At 45.9% G+C, this 21,869-nt stretch overlaps 1 protein-coding gene across 1 annotated transcript; it reads right to left on the bottom strand.

Moving 5' to 3' along the window:
* Positions 1-129: 129 nt before the first annotated feature.
* On the bottom strand, positions 130-21,631 carry LOC131282102 (mitochondrial adenyl nucleotide antiporter SLC25A25). Its single transcript, XM_058311498.1, has 6 exons — positions 20,744-21,631; positions 17,331-17,572; positions 17,146-17,257; positions 1,286-1,444; positions 629-1,196; positions 130-537 (listed from the first exon to the last, which is right to left on the bottom strand). Exons 1-6 carry the CDS (start codon positions 21,008-21,010, stop codon positions 332-334), a joined length of 1,554 nt encoding a protein of 517 aa, XP_058167481.1. The 5' UTR covers positions 21,011-21,631; the 3' UTR covers positions 130-331.
* Positions 21,632-21,869: the final 238 nt, after the last annotated feature.

Below are 21,869 nucleotides of genomic sequence, written 5' to 3'. Positions count from 1 at the left end.
ACACACACTTGATCGGTATGTTGAGATTGATCGTCTTGTTATTCACGAAAGATCGCTTTTCCCGCAAACTTCCGCAACTTTTCGTTAGCGTTTGGGGAGCAGGTTGGAAAAACTGAGCCATATATCTCGACGAAATACCGGTACGACCATTCCAGGTCTTGGTGTCTTGGCGCGTGTGTGAATGTATGTGTGTGAGTGTGTGCTCATTAGCTTAGGTGTGTAATATTGTAGCAGATGGAGCCGGCGAAGGGCAAGTGGGTGACGACCGTTGCTGCCGTTGCTGCTGCTGCTGCTGCTGCTGCTGCTGGTGTTGCTGCACTGCTGAAACAGATCACGTCATGTTTACGCCGAGGGCACGGCTCGTATACTCGTACACGACGTAGCTGATCGAGACGGCCGGTAATACTTTGATGAAGTTCGGCGTAATACCGCGGTAGAGACCGAGCGGACCCTCCGTCTGTATTATTCGCTTAAATACATTGGTCATGTTGGGTTCCACCGTGACACTGCCGTCCGGATTGGGGCCAATTGTAACCGCTGCGGGGAAGGTAGCAAAGAAAACAACAAGAGAGTTAGTATAAGTAACAAAGGCGCAGGGTAGGGGGCTTGCTTTCACTTCGTATCTTACCTTGTGCCTGTAATCGCGTCCGCACCAATGCCAGCGGGTAGGAACACACCTGGCCGAGCGTACTGGACGCACTGCCGCACGCCAGCAGCACCCAGAAGCTCGGCTGCTCCGTCTCGTGGTGGCTGAGGTACTTCTTCTTCAGCGTCTCGTACACCGCCAGGTCGATACCGGCGTACGGGATGATGCCGAGCATGTTTGGAATGTAGCCGCGATAGAACGAGCGCAGGCCCTCCCGGCTGTAGATTTTCGCGGCCGCATCGAGAATGCTGCTGTACTCGCCCGTCTTCCTTAACGCTAGTCGGGTTTTTAATACTTCCATCGGGTAGATCGCCGTCTGGCTGACGCCGCCGGCACAAGCGCCCGCCACGAACCGCTCGTAGATCGTCATCTGGCGCTTGTCGTTGCCGCGGATCAGCCGCTTCACCTGCTCGTAGGCGGCAAACTTGATCGCGCTCTCCGGCGCGATCTTCAGCACATTGATCAGATTGCCCCGCCAGAGGCTCCGCACTCCGCCCTCCTTCAGCATGTACTGAAGACAATCTGAGATTCGCTGTTTGGTCGATTGCACCTAAAAAAAAAAAACAAAACAAAATAAAAAACAAGTTAATTAAAACCACACTTTAGAGAGCGGATTTCAATCAAGCGCACAAAACATACCTGCAGGAAAACCTTCAACCGATCCAAGGGGGCCGTGCATGTGCGTGACACTGCACCAGCAATTCCACCGGCCGCCAGGTGGCGCCACCACATGCCGGTTTGCATTTCGCTTTGCGTGAAGTCATCAGGTACGTTCAGATCCTCACCGATATCCAAATACTGCAAAACAAAGGCACAAAAAGGAAGATTAATATTAGAATGGCGTATTTAGAAAGAAGGCGCATTTAAAACGACATTATTTGGCACAAAACTAGGGCTAATTAGCATTGTACGGTGACGCTTGTGGCAGGGCAGCGCGTGTGGAATGGAAAGAAGATACGCCCAAGTCGCCGGAACAACACGATTTGGTTAAAGGAAATGCTAATTTTACAGGAAAAACTATGTGGCGAGCAACGATCGTGTGGCGCTAACAAAAATGATGGATGAAGAATGTTCTCGGTGTGTTAATGAGTACGACTGAGTGAATTATTATAATCCACATTTACTACTACTTCCGCTAGTGGATTAAGAGGTGTTTGCTACAAAGAAACGTTAATCGTTCTAATGTGGCATCTACACGATTGTTTAGCGAGCTCTGAGCAGCATTTGCTCATCAACACAACTGGATCAATCCCGCTAACCCTGGCGTTGGACAAGATCGATCCAGTATTAATTAGCAGCGATAATTAACGGCGATCGTACTTTCGAACAACAAAAACGTGCTGCTTTTCAGAGAAAGTACTCACAGAGTGACGGCTACAACAAAAAAAAACCACAACAAACTGAACCTGCCTGGTTGGACACCTATCCCTATCACCATGACCGCGTGCATTCCGCGACCGAGTGACGACGCTTATCGGTTGTGTTTGATGATCGACGACCTCCATTATCGCTGACGCGTTTGGGTCGTGTTATTTCGTCATTGCTTGCGCATACACGAGACAAGGGAGTTGCTTTCGATTCGTTACGAGCGAATGGCTAACATTTTGTGCTTGTAAACATGCTAGCCCGCAGTATATGAAGTTGTTGCCCATCATAGGTCGGCACAATCGTCACAACAATTTCCATGTGAGCATCAGCTGGACATAGGACGCTGAAGTCATGGTAGATAATTTATGTACAGCATTAATAAACTGCCCCTCCATGGCACTAGAGTGGTATCTAGTTCAGGGACACCTTTAAACTCTCGTTCCAAATTGGGAAAGGTTATGGAGAACCACACCGAAAGGTTCCCTATTGTTGCGCGAAAGAACTTTATCAACCCGTACCAAAATCTTGAACCAGTACCCTTGTACATGAACTGAGAAACAGACCCATCTAAGCAGATGCGTCCCGATCTGGTTCACTCCAGCTTTTCAAGCGTCATTTCAGCTGAACGTGTTCCGTGTCCAATTGTACTAACAACAGTACAACCTTCGTTCTAAGCAAAGAGACGTGCGTCAGCGATAAAGAAACATTTGGGCTCGTCCCGAACGGGCTCGAGATGAAAAAAGACTGAAAACGGGATCATTAGAGGAGCAACTCAAGGCGCTAAAGCCTGTTAAGGTAATATTATTTAAACATCCAAAAAATATTACCTTACAATTCTACATTCACCTGCATGCCTTTAAATCGTTTAAAATAACTCAAAGGAATGCCGAAGGACTCGGAAAATAAAAAGTGGAATGTTTACCTTTCCAACCATGGACTTTACTAGGTAGGACTGACCATTTTGCTACATTCCAGTGTACCCATCCCAAAAGACACGCGAGGTATGCAAAGGACATACAAAATGGTTATTACTTTTATTGACACACAAATTGTTTCGCTTCACTCCTTGAGCATACGAAAGCGTTCTGCGACACAAGTTGTCTTTCCTTCCTTGCGTGTCGCCCATGCACACACCTTCCAGTGGAAAATCGCCCCGAGAGTCATCGTCATCTTCATCATTAGTACACTGTCACGCCAAAGGGAAGGAAGTGTAATTAAATTGCTTGTCGCGTTTAATCGACCGCTTTTAAATGACATTTAAGCTCGTTCGCCGTGTCGCCTGCGGTCAGTCCACTGCCTACAACAACGTCCCACGATTATCAGACAGTACCACCGAACTCAGGGATGACTTAGGAAAGCCCGTACTGACCTCCTTCTTCCCATCCCATCTCGTGATCGACCGGTCACTTATCAGCAGCTTACACCGAAAGGGGCCCAACCTGCCCTTGGCAACAGCAGCCGAGTCCCGCCGTTGCCGATTACCGAAGAACCGTCGAAAACAACCGTACCCTCGGCTTATCACAAAACATTTTGGGAGGCGTGCTTTCGGGCAATAACTTTGGGGCCATGGGGTGTTTCCAGGGTCAGTTATTTGATGTGGAGTGAAAGCAAAAAAAAAACACATGTTTGGCGTCGGCAACCACGCGGAAGATTCCATTCATCAGCAGTTTCAAGTCGGTTTCCAAGTGCATTCCAGAAGTGAAGGGAAAAAAAGCATCCCCTTACCTTCGCGTACCGATAGCACAGACCTGACATAACCAATTCTGTTCCCACTTACGTAAGGAACGTTTGAGCGACGGTTTGCAACATTTGTGTTTTTGCATTGGAGGAGAACGGTTTTTCTCTACCCGTCACGCGCTACTAAAAATAGGTAATGTCCGTAAGTTCACCGTCCTCTGTCACACTCTGAGGGATGAACGCGCGCCATCGTCTTAGCTCTGTGCGCCAACCGACGTTTCCTTGATCTTCCTATCCTGTTACATTTTGCACAAAAGAAGAGCAGGACCAGCGATCTTTCGTGCACAAAGTGTAGATTTCTTTCACGAGATGGAACCGAAGGTATCCAAGGGGATTTTTTAATTAAATACTTGTCTCAACGATGAAGCAATCCCTTTGAAATGTGTTTCTTTCGTTCAAGAAAACTCCTTTCCGACTCTTTGAATTTCTCTTGATGAATTATCATCATACCTTCGTCACTAGCTCAACGTAGAAATCACTGTCCAACGTATCCATCCGGGTTTGGATACCGACAGGACGCAGCACCGTTGCAGCTGATTTGGACGCCGCAAACGAACGCCGAAGTTGTGGGAAAGGGAAGCACGGACGGACTCACGATGGTGGGGGGGCGGGGTGGGACTAGAGATCGATAAAACCACGCGCAACGTGCACACGCACGTTGTCCTCGTGGGGGCGCTGCTGGTGCTGCTGATGTTGCTACAGCCCTAGTGGTCGGTCCTGCCAACCGGAAACGTGAACCAATGCCAAACTTTAACCGAAAACGCGAAACATTGCCAGCGAACTCATGGCGGCTAGCGTCGCAGGCCGTTTTTCTTGTGCCTTTCGCAAAACGCCCCCACGGGGTTGTCTTTGTGTGAGGAGCTTTTCGGTCGAGAACAAGGCAGCGCGCACACGGGACCCTTGGGGTGCATATACGAACACACCACGAAAAACCCGTTTTCCGGCACTCACGAAACTGCTGCTGCACGCCAGCCCAACACGGTGGCCCAACCAACTTTTCCGACCGTCAACCGTCAACTGGCTGGCTCGGTCCACCTTCGGGGCGGCCACCGACGTTCGGCAAAGGTAATTTTGTACCGTACGAGAAAGAGAGAGAGATAGAGAGGGACAGGGAAAAATTGGCGAGGAAGGTGAAAACCGTAGGCAAAAAGACACGTTTCGAACCACGTTCAACTCCAACTGCACACACATACACACACACCCAAGCGAGCGGGAACGGGAAAATCAGAGAAAAAGGTGGTCCGTCACGCTCAGCATAATGGCAGCTCGCTCGGGAAAAGCTTCGGAGCAATTTTCCCGTTCGAATGGGTGGCGCCATCCTTTCCACTCCACCGGGGGGAGTTCGATCTTTTGTCACCCTCTCTACGCCATTCCGCGATGTTTTCCGCTCTCGGCCGGTATTTTTTGTCTTGACTCGCAAATCCCAAAGACGATCAACGTGGAATGTTTGCCTAGGTACACCATTCATTCCACCGTCATCCTTTCGAAATGCCACCGGCCATGCACTCTCTTTCTCCATCCATCCCCAACGACTGCAAAAGATTGCGAATTCAAAAGTGGTCCGTTGGTTGCGTGCACTTTTTCTTAACGCCATTTGCAAGCATCACGTTTTGGCAAGCGTTAGACACAGCTGTTCGTAACGGTGTTCCAATACCGAAACTGAATGGAAACTGTTACACAAGGTCCACTGCAAAGGCCACTTTTTTGCACATTTTCTGGCAAACAAATTTCGCCAAAAATGTGCCTTCCCAGTGCGCAAGCTCAAAAGAGTGTGCATCGCTGGCCGTTGTTTTTTGTTTTTGTTTTGTGCAAAGGACGGTGTCCTTCCGGGACATTAACGAAACGGGTACAAAAACGGCGGAGGAAAAACTGGGTGACTTCGGGGGAGGTGCATCATCGTCGGGTCCTTAAAGGTCCTTCACTTTGAGTAAACAAGAAGCATGGCCTGAAGAAGGCGGAAAGTGGAGCAACCAAACGACACATACCATACCAGTGTCCGAAAGGGCGGAAATATCACCAACGACGGCAAATCCACCCATCACAGAGGGGGGTGTTAGTTAAGGGGGTGTGTGCATTTACATTTTAAGGTTTTCTTTCGACACATGTCCTTCTTGTTCTTCTAACCCGACGCGACGGAAAAAATATAGACGACGCCATACCCGATGGGGGAAAAAGGGCAGAAAAACGAACCAAACGGAAGGGACAAACGAGTTTATGAGGGCATTATTGTCGTGCTTAATTGACACTTAATTACTAACGCTCGATGACATTGGCGCCTTGACCCCAAAGGCAGGCGACCCAGGCGCTGTTTGAAGGGTAAAGTATCGTTGGATAGGAAAACATTAGTTTTGGATGACATTTGCTAACTTAATTGTTGTTTCACACACCGATGACAGTTGAAAAATATAATTATAGTCGATAGTTTCCTTTTTTTAACCCTAAAATACTGAAACCTACAAAACAGTTGCCGGTGCAGAGCTCTAGCGACCTTCTGTACGAGCAACGTTCGCGTGCAGACGTCAATCGACCTAGCAACAGCGATCGCAAAACGCGATCCCGCCGGTCAGGCGGGTTTAAAAACTCAAAGCCAACGACTCTCATTAAAAACCTGTTTTAGAGGGATTGGAGAGGGGATTATGGAATGAGGGGGGGCCGGTTTTAACGGGGGAAACCTTCCGAATGGAAAACCCCACACGCACACACACCTAAGTCCAAGCAACCATGCTGATGCTGCTGCTCTGTTGATCACGAGCCCCCTCTTCACATACCAAATTTTTACTTGCTGTTCATTCATTTATGATTCAACAACGTGCGTATGCATAGTATGAATCATCACAATCTTCCCCATCTTGAGAGAGCCCTCTACCGGATATGCTCACACTCTCATCAGTGAAATTCCAACGAAGCCGGAAATTTCCCTTCATTTCGAGATAAACAAGGGACGATAGTAAATAAAGTTAGATAAGATGAAAGATAAGAGTGACGCATCAATTTTACAAGAACTGATAAGTCATCGTATGAAAACAACATATTTCTCTGCAAACCGGATTTGAACCCTGGATGCACGAATGGAAACCAAGTGCGCTGCTACCGAAGCTACCAAGCCCAACCGTTGACATAATGTTTAAAGTGCAATAATTACCGGTGACAGCAGTTCCTTCAAGGCTAGGATAAAATCCTCCAGCCCATCGCCGCCCACTTGGATCGCGTTCTGTTCGAAGGCCATTTTGTTTCTATACTTTTGTTAACTTAACATACAACGGTTTGAGATACTAAGGGCACAGAGTTTCTGGTTCTGGCTTTCCCTCGTACTCTATCACAAGTGATTTAGGGCGGGATTTTTTCTTTCCTTGTTGCTTTCCTTTGTGTGTATCACGACACAAATTCAGACACTACTCACATAGACACACGTTAAAAAAAAAGTGCACTAGTTTCAGACCTCTGTTAGCTAATATCACAAGCTATTCTGTTGCTAGAATATTCCACCGGGTTTAGTGCAGCATTCGCTCGCACTAGGATTCTCTCACTTTTCTCGCGTGCTTTACCAACTCGCGGGGCAGATTTCTTTTTTGCTTCAGCTCCACTTGGGCACTGGAATTTCAGCTTCGGTACAAAAGCACGTGTACTTTCCCGTTTTTTGAAGGGTATGCGTAAGAGCGGCCCTTTCGTCCGTATTCGTGTTCAGTCTCACCACCGCTCGAGGTTCGCTGATTCGCGTTTCTTGGTAACGCGCGTTCGTTTGTTCGTCGCGCTCGAACGGTAGAAAACAGCTGTTCGCAATCGCGCTTAGCAACAGCGACTAAAACTGTGTTTCGCGCCCGTCGCGGAAGTTCTTCTCTTTCGCTCAATGCGCCCTTTCTTTTCGTCGTACCGCGTCAATACACGGTCGAGATTATGGACCAAAGCGCGTGGTCGTTTCGAGACGTGGGGGATAATACACTAGCGATGGGGACAAAAAACCCCTCGCAACCTGTTTATGGAGTTGGGTTGGATGCTGAATCACGGATTCGTTGCCAATTCGCAAGGTTGTTGATTTCGCGGGTATTTTAGCTGTTCACTGCTACCCGATAGATATTGTTCCTTTGTTCCGAAAGGTCGTCAGGATTTAAAACAGGGCGGCACAACTGATTCTTCACTGCAAACCGATTTTTTTGTTTGATTTTTCCAACACTATATCCCCGCAGGCTTCACGTCGAAAGATTGTGGGATTTTGCTTAACGTAGTAACCAACACAAAAAAAATCCAACCACTATTGTTGAGTACTATTTCGAAGCCTACTCGGAGAAGCGTGTGCGTTTTCTCGGCCGGCTTGGATACGATACGTTCCTAGCAACTCGGAGTTGCAGTTGCAGTCCTTGTGGACACACCTCTTTCGCTTCGGCACGATTGAGAAAATTCGTGAACTTTCGCCGACACTAGCGAAAAACACGTCCAGTCTAGACGGTGGCCAGAATCTCACTGAACAGAGCGGTCGTCTTGCCGTCCGGCAGAAGCAAGCAGCGCGTTAGTGACACAGGAAACGGCGGCGACTCGCGAGTCATGTGTGCGATGAAGAGAGGGACTGATACACGAATAGACGTTAGAGGGACTACGATGGAGCGACAGAGTGCTCTACCGATAACGAAACCGCGAAAGTGAGAAAAATCGTGGCGAAGGCATGATCAAGTTATTGGGGGATGCACCAGTCGCAGGTGGGGGGCACAAATCGTACATCATTACGTAAAAGCACGTGAAACCGTCGGTTGCCGTATGTATCCATTGGCACATACTGTACTGTGCACTTGCAGTACCCATTAAAGGAGGAGGAAATGCGTTTACAGTTCAAATCAATAGATATAAAGAGAATGGTTTCATTTGAAGATACCATAGACCTTACATCGGGAACCTAATTTTCTATAAGACACCATTTTGTTAGACACTTGAACGCAGTCCCAAATACTAGTAGATCCTAAACGTCATGTCTAACACAACTAAAATAAGCAAAGTAAAAATCCTTCACTACTACAGAAATAACAAAACAGCAGTGATTTACTGTAAAATGGTTCCAGATATTTCTTGAACGTATTAATAAACAAAATTAAATTATTTCCAATGCCCATTATCAAACATATGTTCCCAGGACTAGGAAAATCCCAAGATAAAACATCCTTGTTGTTTTGTTCAGTACCGAATCGGAATGAGTGAGAATCGCAAAAAAGGATATTATGATTAATAAATTGACGCAAAGCCGATCACATTGGTATCAATTTAAAAAATGTGTTGAGAAGATTTTCCAAAATTCTTTTCCGCTCAAATTTAAATCATCTTCTTAAATAGCACAAAATGACACGAGACACACAAAGAGAATATAATAACTTCTTTTTTTTCCTTTCAGGAGCAGTGCTCTCGTCTGCCCTCGGTGAACCGACGTGAATCGGTTTAAGCCGGTCCGATCGCTTTAAGCTACATCATCACACGGGGTATGCACAGCGTTCAACGTCATCAAGCACGCCCAAACAAAAATTCCCCACAGCGATAGTGGTGGTGGTTTTAGAAGCCGAATGTCACCGATCTTGGCAGCATCCATCGGCCGCTTAGTCGCTGGCTGACGTCATGAAGTCGTGCTGCTCTAGGAAACGCCAGCAACATTCAGACGGTAAACACGAGTGTCCAAGCAGTGGATGGCGAGCTGAAGCGTAGTAGATTAGACTACGGCCGGGCAACGCACAGGACGGACTTAGAACCCGGTCACATTCGACGTCACAAACCCCGATCGCACACAACGGCGTTCGAGAACCTCTCGTAACACAGACAAATATTTTCAACGCAGTATCAGCCTAGTCCGTGTTTCATTAGGGCCACTGTCGGCTCGATACGCTTCGCTGGCACACATTGCTGGCCACATGTTTGGCGACTGATAAGCGCACGAGGGAACCGGACGCGATGACGCGACACCATATCACGTCGCCGTACGGTGCGAGAACAACCGTAAAACCTATTAATTGGATCACGATGGCAAACAAATTCCCGGGAAAAAATGGCCTGCGGTCAAGGTTCCGGTTGGAGCTAGTTTGGAGTGACCACCGTAACACGCGCTCGGCCATGTGATCGGAATGTCGCGTAACGAGCTGAGGGATCGGCTTGTGGATGGGACAGACATCGCAAAGGATAATGCACCGAGCACCTGCCCTCCGATTGGACACCTTTCTTCCAATTGGTTCCAGAAGAGGAGCATGTTTGATACAACCCACATTTCGAAATGATAACATCCTATCGTCTTACGTTCGTGCAAGCAGATTAGATTAGAGGTAGGGTACACTGCCATTGTACGGGGAAATTTACAATCCAATTTTACGACTCTCGAAACCCCAATGCAAAGATCGTGCCCCCTTTTGCGTCAATGCAAGGTAAATATATATATAAGCGAGCCAGATGTTGACAAATACAGACATAAAGATCTTCGATAAGGACTTCGTTAAAATATATTCGTAACTTTCCATGATGCAAACAATGAGACTTATTACATGATGCAGAAATGTGAGAAGCAAAACGCAAAAGTAATGTTCCAATTAAAGTAGTACTAGACTATTTTGCGCTCTACTACTGCCCTAATTGGAACATTAAATTGCTGGTACAAATGAGTCAATTGTGCTTTAATCATTCCTTTTGTCACCTAAGCATTTATTTGTCCAGAATTCATCCTGTATCCTTGACAAAAATGGTTCGATCCTAATTGCTCTATACACTAGAATATACACTCTACCTCAAGCCGTGGCACTCAAAATGGGAAGCTCACAGAAGAATATTTAACCTAAATATTGGCCTAAGAGTATAGAAACATTAGGGATCTACCTGTCGCGAAAAAGTTACCATGCTTTTTCTTTTCAATTCCTTCGCCGAGATCAGATGACATCTGCATGATCAAGTACTTCAGGTTACTACCAGTTTCGAGCGGTAGTTGGAAGGGCAAATATCGCCATTCGGAAACCATTAGCTCCCGGACCAAAAGGTGCTACATTTGATGGGCATGAACCTTGCATAACTGTGCGAAAAAAAGAGGAAGGACAGATTAACACCGTCGCGGTAGGAGAAAATGTGCCCACGAAATGTTCAACCCCTACCCGAATTCCTGATCTCTTTGGCATTCAAAACGATAATTCACGCACGGCTCGCGGGTGTCGTGTGCCAGACAGCTGCTAAAAGGCACTGTACTCTTTGGCTCTACCAGTCCAATTGCGCCGTCGATCGTTCCATTCCGGGATGATAATTCGCGACACGATCACGCGCACCATCCGACGACGAAACATCCAGGGAGACATACCATCAATCGTCTTGAAGTCCAAGCTGGGACGGGTCAAAGTGAGAAGGGGACGTTTTAGCACATACGACCAAAGGGACAATGGTCAAACTGGCCAATTGGCATCCATTAGAGGACCGCATAAAGCTGGCCCAAACTGGATTGCCGGAACATCGTGCATGGCAATATGTGGGACGTTTCGTAGGGCGTGTAGAGAAAGCGGCGGAGAGCACGGTTGGAGGGGGATGATACTTTGCCAATTTATATAAACAACTAGCCCATTGGTTGTGCCCCGTGCGGTGGTGGTACTTTTCCACACCCGCTGAACATTGGCCTAGTCCTATTTACAAAATAGACACATCCCATGCATCGTGCAAATGCATGGCTTCCTTCGGCTTCATTAATTTCCGAGTTCCTCTTCCATCCATCCATCCAAGAAGTTGATAGGCAATGGGCAACAGACTCGTGTCAAGTTGCAGGAGCTGAAGCAGTATTAGAGAGCAAAATAACAAGAAAATAGACAACATTGTACGACCGTAAATTAAACACCGAAACTGAACACGATTAGAAAACAGCGTCATTCCACGCTACAAACCACGCAGAATCTGACGCCTCTCTAACTTCTGATTACTCTACGACTCTTTTTGCGTCGGCGTTAGATTTTGTTTGCGCGAAAACACTCCCAACTTTGGCCTCGGTTCTTCGTTAGCTAGCACATTATGGCGAGGAAAATCGCACACGTTTTAAATATAGCACCAAATCTGTCTCCGACGGCTGGTGTTGAGAAAATTTACCGCCCCACCAGGTCTCGAACCGGCCAAAAACCGAAACAAGAGTAAATTACCCACAACGTACGAACAGGTGAATGAAAGCAACCTTTTCAAATGAATTGGCAGAAAAGTATTGCTCAAATTTGGTGGCACATTTCAAACGATAATTATTCGAAAAGAAAAGGAGAAATAATAGTGGTAACTATTTAAAGTGAAATAATACATAGAACCACCATGCGTCTCCATCGAAAGCAAAAAAAGAAAAAAACAATCGTTAATACAATGAAAATTGCAAAAAATACAGATTTACACTTAAGGCAAGTACTTCTTCAAAAGAAAAAAAAAATATGTTTTCAAAATATCGTTTCAAAGCTTGCAAATATACAACGAAAATTGCAAAAATGGTAAAAAATACAGATTCACACTTAAGGCAAGTACTTCTTCAAAAGAAAAAACAAAATGTTTTTAAAACATCGTTTCAACGCTTGCAAAACAAATTCTACACATGGAAATAGAAATGAATATTACAGTAATTTTAATTGGTTTGAATTTTACGTAATAATTAATTTAAAAATAGCACAAACAGAAACCCTAAAACACACTTCAGTCAGCAGCTTGATCAGGCCGTACCTATCCCAATGATATAAGCAGCGTCCACTATCCTATCCACCGGCGAACTCTATTTTTGGTTTACTTATTTGCAATACTCAACCGGGACTATAAATAACCATCCCGCCGTTTGCCGGTCATTCATTGTGTTCGCATACGTATACGTTCTATTCGGGATAAAGTTAACTGCCAGTGTGGGATGTGTTCGATCACCAAGCGAACTGGGTGTATAAGGAGCGAATTGGCGAGAGGAAACCAATTATATTTGTAGAAGAACATTGCTCATTCCGTCAATATCGGTATATAGCCACGTGCGATTATTTCTATTGTTGCCATTTTTTACTGTACAGAGATATTTTTCTATAATTAAAAAAGCATGCAATAGATAAAAATAGTACTTTACACATTGCTTTCTCCTGCACGAAATAAGGCGCTAATTTATTTTACGATGGCGTTTATCGATATAAGCATCCAACAAAGACCAGTTATTCAGGTATCATCAATTGTAATCTGATGTAACGATAAATATTTATAGTTAACAAATGTGGCTAATCGTTTAAAAGATGGTTGTGGCCGTCTTTCAAAATACGTTACTTTCAGCCTAAAATAGCTTCGCCATTTAAAATAATTACGCACCCCAAGGGGAATGGAATGTTGTTTTTAAAACTTTCTCGAGCCACAACACTCTCGTTCCGAGTTCAAACGGAACTGTTCCTGGGATTCCCAGGTCGAACATAAACAAAACAGAGAAACATGGGCACATACCAGTATACACTCATTCACGAAGATCACATGACAAAAGTGTGCCCGGTAAACATCACGCAGCAATAAACTTCAGCAAGAGTGAATAATATGCGTAGCACGTTCATTGGTTAGCGTTGTCTTTTTTTTAGTAAGGTAGAGACGAGAACCGTCTTTCTAAAAGCGAAATCCGAACAAGAAGGAGCGTCACGAAAACAGGATCTTCCTTAAGAGCCGTTTTTGGCTAGACGCGCTTCCGTCTCGACCGGTACAAACGGTATGAGCTACCTTGAAAAGAGTGAATGCCTCTCTTCAAGGTCATGGTGGAGTCAAGCGCAGTGTTGTCCGGTTTTAGTTTCCGGTAGGATTTGAAACAGACGGTTCCGCAAAACCACCCTCGATGGACGTCGAGATAAATGATGCACATTTTTCAAGGTATGAAAAACTTGCCGTTGTCGAGGGTGGCTTATGCGATAATTGTGACACCCCGCGCCGGTGGTGCAAGGCATGCAATTTCTTGTTTACCATCGGTCTGGCCACAATATAACATCAAAACATGACTTTCACACCGGTGGAACATTTATCAATTAGACGAGTTTGTACCACCACCACAAGAGTGGAAGAGATAGAGACATCTATATCGGTCCTTGGCAACAGGGAGTAACTTGAAACCCAGTGTTTCTTCGAAAACACTACAGCTTCAGCCGACACAAACAAGCCCCTGATGATGTCCATTCGTCCCCTCCGGGATCGGCACCACGACCGAAGGCACAAGCATCTTCCTACCACTCGGAGTACGAGTGTCAAGCAGACGTCATCGTTTTGACCACCTTCCACCACCCGGGGGGTGTAGGGGAAAGACGAAACTCACAAACACCTCAATCCTCGGGTTTCGCTTCACCGTGACGCGCCCAGGGCGAAGGGCTGAGGGATAGAAGATCGCAACCGGCTGTTGTTGACGACACCGTTGCGGACACAAACAGAGAGCGCCCTCGCGAGGAGGCTCGACTCGGTCGGAACCGGATCGCTGATTGGTCAAAGCTGAAGCTCTAGCTGAGGCCGACGTGTAAGATTGGGAAAAATATACGAAAAGCGTTGAGGGGGGACTCGTGGAGCCACGCGCCCGTATGTCGGAGAAGATTACGCGACCAAGGTGTATAAGAGCAAACAGTGGCAATTGAATTAACGGCCATTCTGCAACTGTTGAGCTGTTTAAGCTGTTTGACTATTTAAATTTAATTGTACATTTTGAAATACTCGAAAGTAATTTCGATGATTTAGGTTATATTTTGATCTTCAAACCATATATGAAATATAGATTAAAATATCTATAATCTGATTCAATGCTCTGCGTCTAGAAAAATACAATAAGGGAATATTAAACCATCTTTCATTTGTTTTTAATTTATGAAAATCCCAATTCACTACCAACAGTTGATGCCGTATTGTAACAACTAACCGAACACCGTCAACAACACACGCCGCGCCAATGTGCGTCCATTCGGGGCCATTGAACGTTGCACCAAAGGCGCAGCAACGAAACCGTCAATCCGCGGCCATACCTCGGGCTGTCGACGCTCTTGGTGGTGGTGGTGGTGGTGGCCCAGATAAGAACAAAGAAAAACGTTTTCAACTTCGCGCGTCAAAGGTCCCAGAGAGTGTGCTTGCTTCTGTTTGTGGATGCCCTCAATAATGCCAGCCGTCCCCCCACGGAACGATCGTCAGCTGCGAACGATCGTTCCTAAGTGCAATCAGTTCGAACAAACCGATCGTCGTAAGGAAACCATCATTGTTCGGAGTGAAAGGTTACGAAGCGAAGAATAGGGATGCTCGAACCGTCCGAAACCGGATCGGAAGCGGATTTCGGCTTGGCATGTGCCCCATCGGGCTGTGAGGCACAACAAAGAGGATGAGGTGGTAGACTTTGTACGCAGATCGATTAGAACGGGAGAGGAAAACACAACAGAACTGAGAACGGAACGCCAATTGGTCGTGTTTTCTTTTACGTCATTCGGGGGGACAAACGTTAGGCGCGGAATATGTTTTTTTGTTTTTCGCTACGTTTCTGATAAATTGTATCACATTCTCAGAACCGGGATGTACTAAGGGTTATCAGAAGGCATGCGGCAATAAATAATGATCGGAAACGCGCTGCGTCACGTTGCGACATTGACCTCAAAGGCTATTTGGTTTGCATTCATCACAAGCTGTTGATTTCCAGAAAAATACTACATTAAACTGTTCTTACATGCTAACTTTGAATTATTAATCGAACCTATTTATTTTTCTCTAGCATCTACGTAACTTAGTTGTCTAAAATACTGTTGATTAGCTTAAAAATTTGTCTACAATTAGCTTTCGACTCATGCCACATTCGTGTCTAAAAATTCGTCTACAACGAATTCATTCCTTAATTCATATTTTCATATAATATATATTTGATGGACACATGATCAGTTGATTCTTGTTGAACGATTGTACATGAATGAGATGGATGTATTGAACACAATGTGAGCAAATCGGAATTGCAGCCTTGATGATGTAAGACATCAATCTAGCGAACGTTGGCGGAAATGTTGAAACTCGGAACAGTGCAATAATGAGTCAACAAGTGTGCAAGCAAAAAGTTCATACAAAGTTCATGAGCAAAAACGTGTCCATGCCCGAACGAAACTGTTCATTAAATGGCGCTCTGCCAGAGCAACACAGTCATATGGGAGGTGAAACGAATGATTTTCAACGTTTGGCCAAGATCGCAAACTGAACTCACGGGCATCAAAAGCAGAACAAAAAAAAAAGGAAACCAACATTACATGGAAACAACTGCTGTGCATTATGATTAAAATTATTTTTGTCATACAACAGCAACTAGCCATCAGAAGCGAAACGTCTACGAATCGTCAGCGAAAAGGCAATGCACGAGATCAGTTTTGAATATCACACCTAGAAAGAAAGTGTCATTTGCACACAAAATCCGCACCGATGTCGCCGCCAGCGGTACCATACACTTCCTTTTCGCTAACGTGTTGCATTCGACGGTAGCGATAAAAAAGGTGCAAAACGACCCCGCCATTCCGTGGGTGATGATAGCGAGCAGTAGCATATCTTGAGCCAGAAACAGAAAGAAAATAGATAAACTTCCAGCAGTCCAACAAACGGGAGAAACTGTGCGAACGTCTAGCGATAACAGCCGGAATCTTTTTCGGAGGGGGGCAGGAATGTGTGTAGTGTGTAGGTAAACAATTTAGAGAAAACAAAATCGATAAATTAAACAAACGAAAAATCAAAGAGCAACCGCGGGCAGAAAGAGAAACGTGTCAAACACAGTACCTTACCGTCCACCAGCAGGTGCGAGGGTGCGCCATGGTTGGTGGAGGAGTTGTGGTGGGACACATTCGCCGGCGGGTTCAAAAGTAAGTCCGTGACGTGTTCAATGGCCTGTTCGACATCGAGCAGCCTGAGCACCGGACGGACCCGGTCGTATATGCCATCCTCCGTTGGCATCGGCACATCGTCCGACGTCGTAGAAGAAGAAGACGAAAGCGGCGGTCGCAGCCGGGCGGAACCGGAACGGCCACGACCAACGGTCCCTAGGTAGGCTTCATTGTACCTAAGATTCTTCGGGGTTATTCGATTCACGGTTCGGGTTGTTTTCATTCGGATCGTTGCGGATTGCGATGCCAACCAAAACCAAAAAGATGATTTCGAGGGAGAAGAACATTCAAACGAGAACAATTTAACATTAGCCACAGTGAACACGCGAGACATTTGCTTTTACGAAAGCCCCTTCGTTCGCGAGGAAGAGAAGGAAACATTGTCCTAGTAAAGATAGGTCGACACGCTGGCAACACGTTGTGCAATTCGATATCAAAACAACTGTTTGTTCTTATCTCCTTCTAAAGGGAAGCGGTAGACCGTTGAAACCCGTTCAAATGCATTCCGATTGCCAGCATGCTTCCCGATGTTACAAACGCCTTCCAACTAACGCTGGTACTCACAGTCGAATGCCGCCAGTATTTCACCAGTTCGTGTATGTCGGATGATGGAGCCAGCAGCAGAAAGTCTCTCCACTCATCGAAGCTGATGTTCAGACTGCCATCTTTATCCATTCTAAAAACGTTGCACAAAAGAAATACAAATTAGCTTTTCGTGATCGAACAAAGGGATGTACCATTTCTCTTACCGTTTAAGTAGCTTGGCTGCCTCGTGCCGGTCCATGTCGATGCCGAGCTCCTTGAAGGCCGTTATCAGCTCCTCCAGGTCGACCTTGCCGTCTCGGTTTTTGTCCAGGTGTGTAAACTGTAAGCGTAGATTTTTTTCGTGCTCTCGCACGTAGTGTATGAACTCCGCCAGCCCGACATCGCCGCTTTGCGTCTGGTCCGACTGCTTCAGGAAGCGCTGAAAGAACAACGAGTGACCATATTCCTGGTTGGTGCGATGGTATTGTTGTTGTTTCGTGGCGATTTGTGATCCCGGAGCATATTGCATTAGCAGAGGTTTGTTGTCCCAAGCATATTAGCAAAGCACAGAGTGTTTGGATGATGTGGTAATGCGTAATGATGATTACAAGTTTGTATTTTGTATTCCATGTAAAAAGAAAAGGAAAAGAGGAAAAGAAATAATATTAAAAACCACCCACATAAACAATAAATTAGCACGAAAATTGTAAGATAGTGTATTAACCATGCGCCATTGTGTGAAAAGCTACGATTGTTAAGAGTGTAAGCCACATTTATTTATGTATGAAATGAAAAATTGTGTTTCCTTTATTTGAATTATTTGAATTCCCACCGAAAGCCGTTGTACGGAGAAGTTCTACACCACTGATTTATACCGACTCTCAACTAGCGTGCAATACTTGCGCACAAGCTTGTACTCAACTGAACGTTTGTTGTACAGTGATGCACATAATAACATGTCCGGTTGATCTTGCGTATTTTAGTAATTTTACTATCTGAACGCAAGTATCTTATGGAGTTTTTATGGAGTTTTGTTAATTTGATATTGTAACAGAAACTAGGGGAATTAGTTCAAAAAGTCCCTATTTTCGGTAGCGTCGCTATATTGCTGTTAACTTGGCAAATTTCCATATGGCCATTAACTTTGTCCTACTTTTAGATGCTTTATCAACCTACGGATTGTGCAAAGGCTTGTTGTGACATTGTTGTTATAATTTCACAAGTGTGTTTTGGGCATTGTACAAAATTTGAAATGCTTGAATAGCTTGCCAAGTAACACAATCTCGAATAAGCTGGTGTTTGTTGCTCTTGTCTTGAATTTATCGAAGACCAAAGACAAAATTCCATCAATGGCCTTCACCGAAAATATTACAAGTCCACACGTAGATGTTTGTTAACGGCACCTGTCGTGGCATTGATGTTGCTTGCGACGCAGATTACAACAGCGTAAACACAATATGATCGGTGGCCTAGATTTTGTGTGTGCTATCGACCACTCTACCGATTTGTCGGCGAATGCTTGTATTAAATTTAAAGACTGTGGGTAGGATGCTTCGAAATCAATGAAAACATCCTACTGATTCATTCCTTTCTTCTTCTACCTTTTTGAGTTTTGCCATCATCTCTGCAATCAATCTGGTGTAAATAATTCCAAACGAAAGGGAAAATTCGCACCTACCACCTACACGGCACAGTTTTTCTTGTCTACCCTGATTTGCTATATCTTGGCCACGTTTGCAAATCCCATTTTGCTGGCCGGCTCCGTGGAGCAACAGCAGCCGGTTTCATCATACCACTGTCAATGTCGAGGTAGTTCACACATCGATGAACTACCGGGAAACGTTGCCTCTGCATCGCCAACGCTACATCAGCCCCCGCTGGGATTGCACAAGGATGGATAAAAATAACATTAAAATTCCACCATATAGACAACAGACTGACGAAAAGAGAAGGAGGAAGGCAAGGAAAATCAGGGAGGACGGTAGTTTGCTCGAGTGCAACCGCTACCCATGGGATGTTCCCGGTTTTTCGTACCATCAAATGCGCCGGTGTTCAACGATGCGGTTCGGAAATAACTTTCTTGAACACGACCGGGAAGCGACGTGGAAAATGGCAAAAAACTTGTGGTCGACCGGCTACATCTGGCTGTCGTAAATGGGCCTCTGCGCCACCCACCCGATACCACCCGGTGGTTCAATCGGTGACAGACAGCATTCGCGTGCCAAATCGCTATCATCATACGTATAGCGACGGCCCCTTGTAAGACATAACCGAAGTGGCGTGTCGCTCCCGTTTAATTTTATGCTGGGGAAAACATTGGGTGCGTTTAAGTAATCGATGCTCCGTTCTTGATCAGCTGACGCGCCCTCGTGTTTACAGAAGCAAAACAGCAAAAAGTGAAACGCTAGTGAACGCCACACGCTTATCAACGGCACGAGGGAATCCTCAAATCCGGAAGCGATAAGGCGAGCCGCGCCAGCCGAGAAGGATGAAAGAAAAAAAGGCATCTTGTTCCTAGCCGATTACACGCGATTGCGGGTGGGTTAAAAGAAAATGCCCTGTTTTCAATATAAAGCAAGCAAAATATCAATTAATCTCCTGCGAATAGACACAGGAAGACTTTGCATCGGCACGCCGCCAGTGAGATTTTTGTATTTATGCGTTATTTTGTACAACTAACTGTTATAATGTTCGATTAAATCAACGTATAATTCTACTCTGACTAGCCTTTGTTTGATTTAAGTAGTATTGTACCAAAACAAAATTTTTGTTACATCAATTAATAACTAATCTATCTAAATAACTCTCATCTCATCATACCTATAATTTACTTTGTTTGATTGATTGAACAACTAATCTAATTAATTAACTACACCCAAACCCGAGAGGGTGGCAATCTTTTCCACCTTCATAAAAACGCTCAACCTCTCCGCTAATCCAATTCGCGAGGAAGCGGAGAATTCGAAAAAATCGATTTCACCACTTCACTCGTGGGTCAGTTCACGGTCCATCCAAGAGAGCTGCAGACAATCCGACGTCTTGTGGCAACAGAAGGTCTAGGCTTTTGACTTTTCCTCCACTTTCAAACCCGCACGATGGACGCCAAAGAGAGGGCTCGTCTCTGGTTGGCCCCCGCACATACACCCCATGCGGCATAAGGAGGCCGACACGTGGTGATGGATGAAAGGGATTGCGGGAAAATACGCGAACCAAAGTGCGCATACGTCGTTTCCGTCGTGGTGGTCGTCACAGACGGCTCCTATCCCGTTCTGTCTCCCGCCGTTCCGTCTACCATACTCTCATAATGCTGTGGGGTGCTGTGTTTGTCCTTGGGGGGACTTTCGCAAACTCTCCCCGGGAACTCCTTGTGACCGACTGCTGGTACGGCGATTGTGCTTAAAAAGAGGAGAGGTTAAACAAACGAACGAAACTTTCCAGAAAGAAATTCACGAATAAGCGCAAATATTCGCTCACCGTCGCAGCAACCTCAGCGGAGACCTTCTTTAGTGTAAAGCGATAGTATAAACAAGGAGGCCATGAAATCATATGATGAGTCAGCTTTTGATGCGTGATGATGAATGTGATGGATGGAGTAGAGTGTTGGGCAACAGTGCCACGGTGGCCTGGCGCTTTTTACCTCGGCGTACTGGTGCGATAGGCCGAACTCCTTCAGTGCCGACGAAAGATCGTGGATGTCGATTCGACCGTTGCCGTCGCGATCGAGCTTGTTGAAGATTTTCTCGAGCCGCTCCTCGTCCGCCTGGGGCAGTTCGTGCAGATAGTGCGGTGGAAACGCTGGCGGATACTTCTGGCTGTCCGAGCTTCCACCACTGCCACCGTCGGTGCCGTTGCTTGCGCTGTTGTCGTTACTGTGGCCAGCCGGACCTCTGTTGATGTTGACCATTGTATGCACCACACCGGGATCCGATTTTCCAATCAACCTTCTTCGGATGTGTGTGACGATTTTTTTCCACGTGTTTTTCTGCCGTTCGGGCCGCTCCCACTAAGCACCTGGAAGTCTTGGGCCCACCAACACAGCACCGGGAGACGAGTGGACAACCGATGGAAGAAACGACACTTATGCCACGCTATCGAAATTGGCCTTAGGCGCTTTCACCAGACAAGCTACAAAAGGTTGCACAAATCCACTAACACACTTTTTCACGGGCCTTTTCTGACGCGTTACTTTTTCTCGACCCAATGCCAACTACGGCACGAAAAAAAACACTAGCACACTGCTTCCTGACGTTGCCCCATTGGCAAGTGGAAGGTATAAAACTTTGCAATCAGCAGGATCTTGCACCAATTCCCTGGAAATTGGTGACCCGCGAGTGAAGAAAACACTATCGAACGTCGTGACCAATCCGTCGTGCGGAGGCGCGGGGGCGCGCTCACACGGGACCGATTTTTGCACCAGACACGCGGATCGATCCACGATTCCACGAACTACGGCAAAGTGTCGTGCTGCGCGATATCGAGCTGACTGGGGCGAAACAACACCCGAGAATCGAGACTTTCTCGCTTTCTAACGATTCGACACTTTTGATGCGCCAGCGCTTTGTGACGGCGGAATGAATTTATCTGCACTCCCAGCCAAGGTTTGTAATAGGGGGGTAGGTTCATCCAAAACCGATACGGATGTATTTTGACAGCTCGCGCAAATCAATTTGTGTTTCCCTGGTGTCTGAAGCTAAGTTTTGCAAAAATTAACACATTCAATATGATAAGAAAGTGTTTCAGCAGGTCAATATTAAAGGTTTTTA

The sequence above is a fragment of the Anopheles ziemanni genome, chromosome 2 (assembly GCF_943734765.1).
Source record: "Anopheles ziemanni chromosome 2, idAnoZiCoDA_A2_x.2, whole genome shotgun sequence".
NCBI lineage: Eukaryota > Metazoa > Arthropoda > Insecta > Diptera > Culicidae > Anopheles > Anopheles ziemanni.
This window is presented reverse-complemented; position numbering and strand designations above follow the sequence as displayed.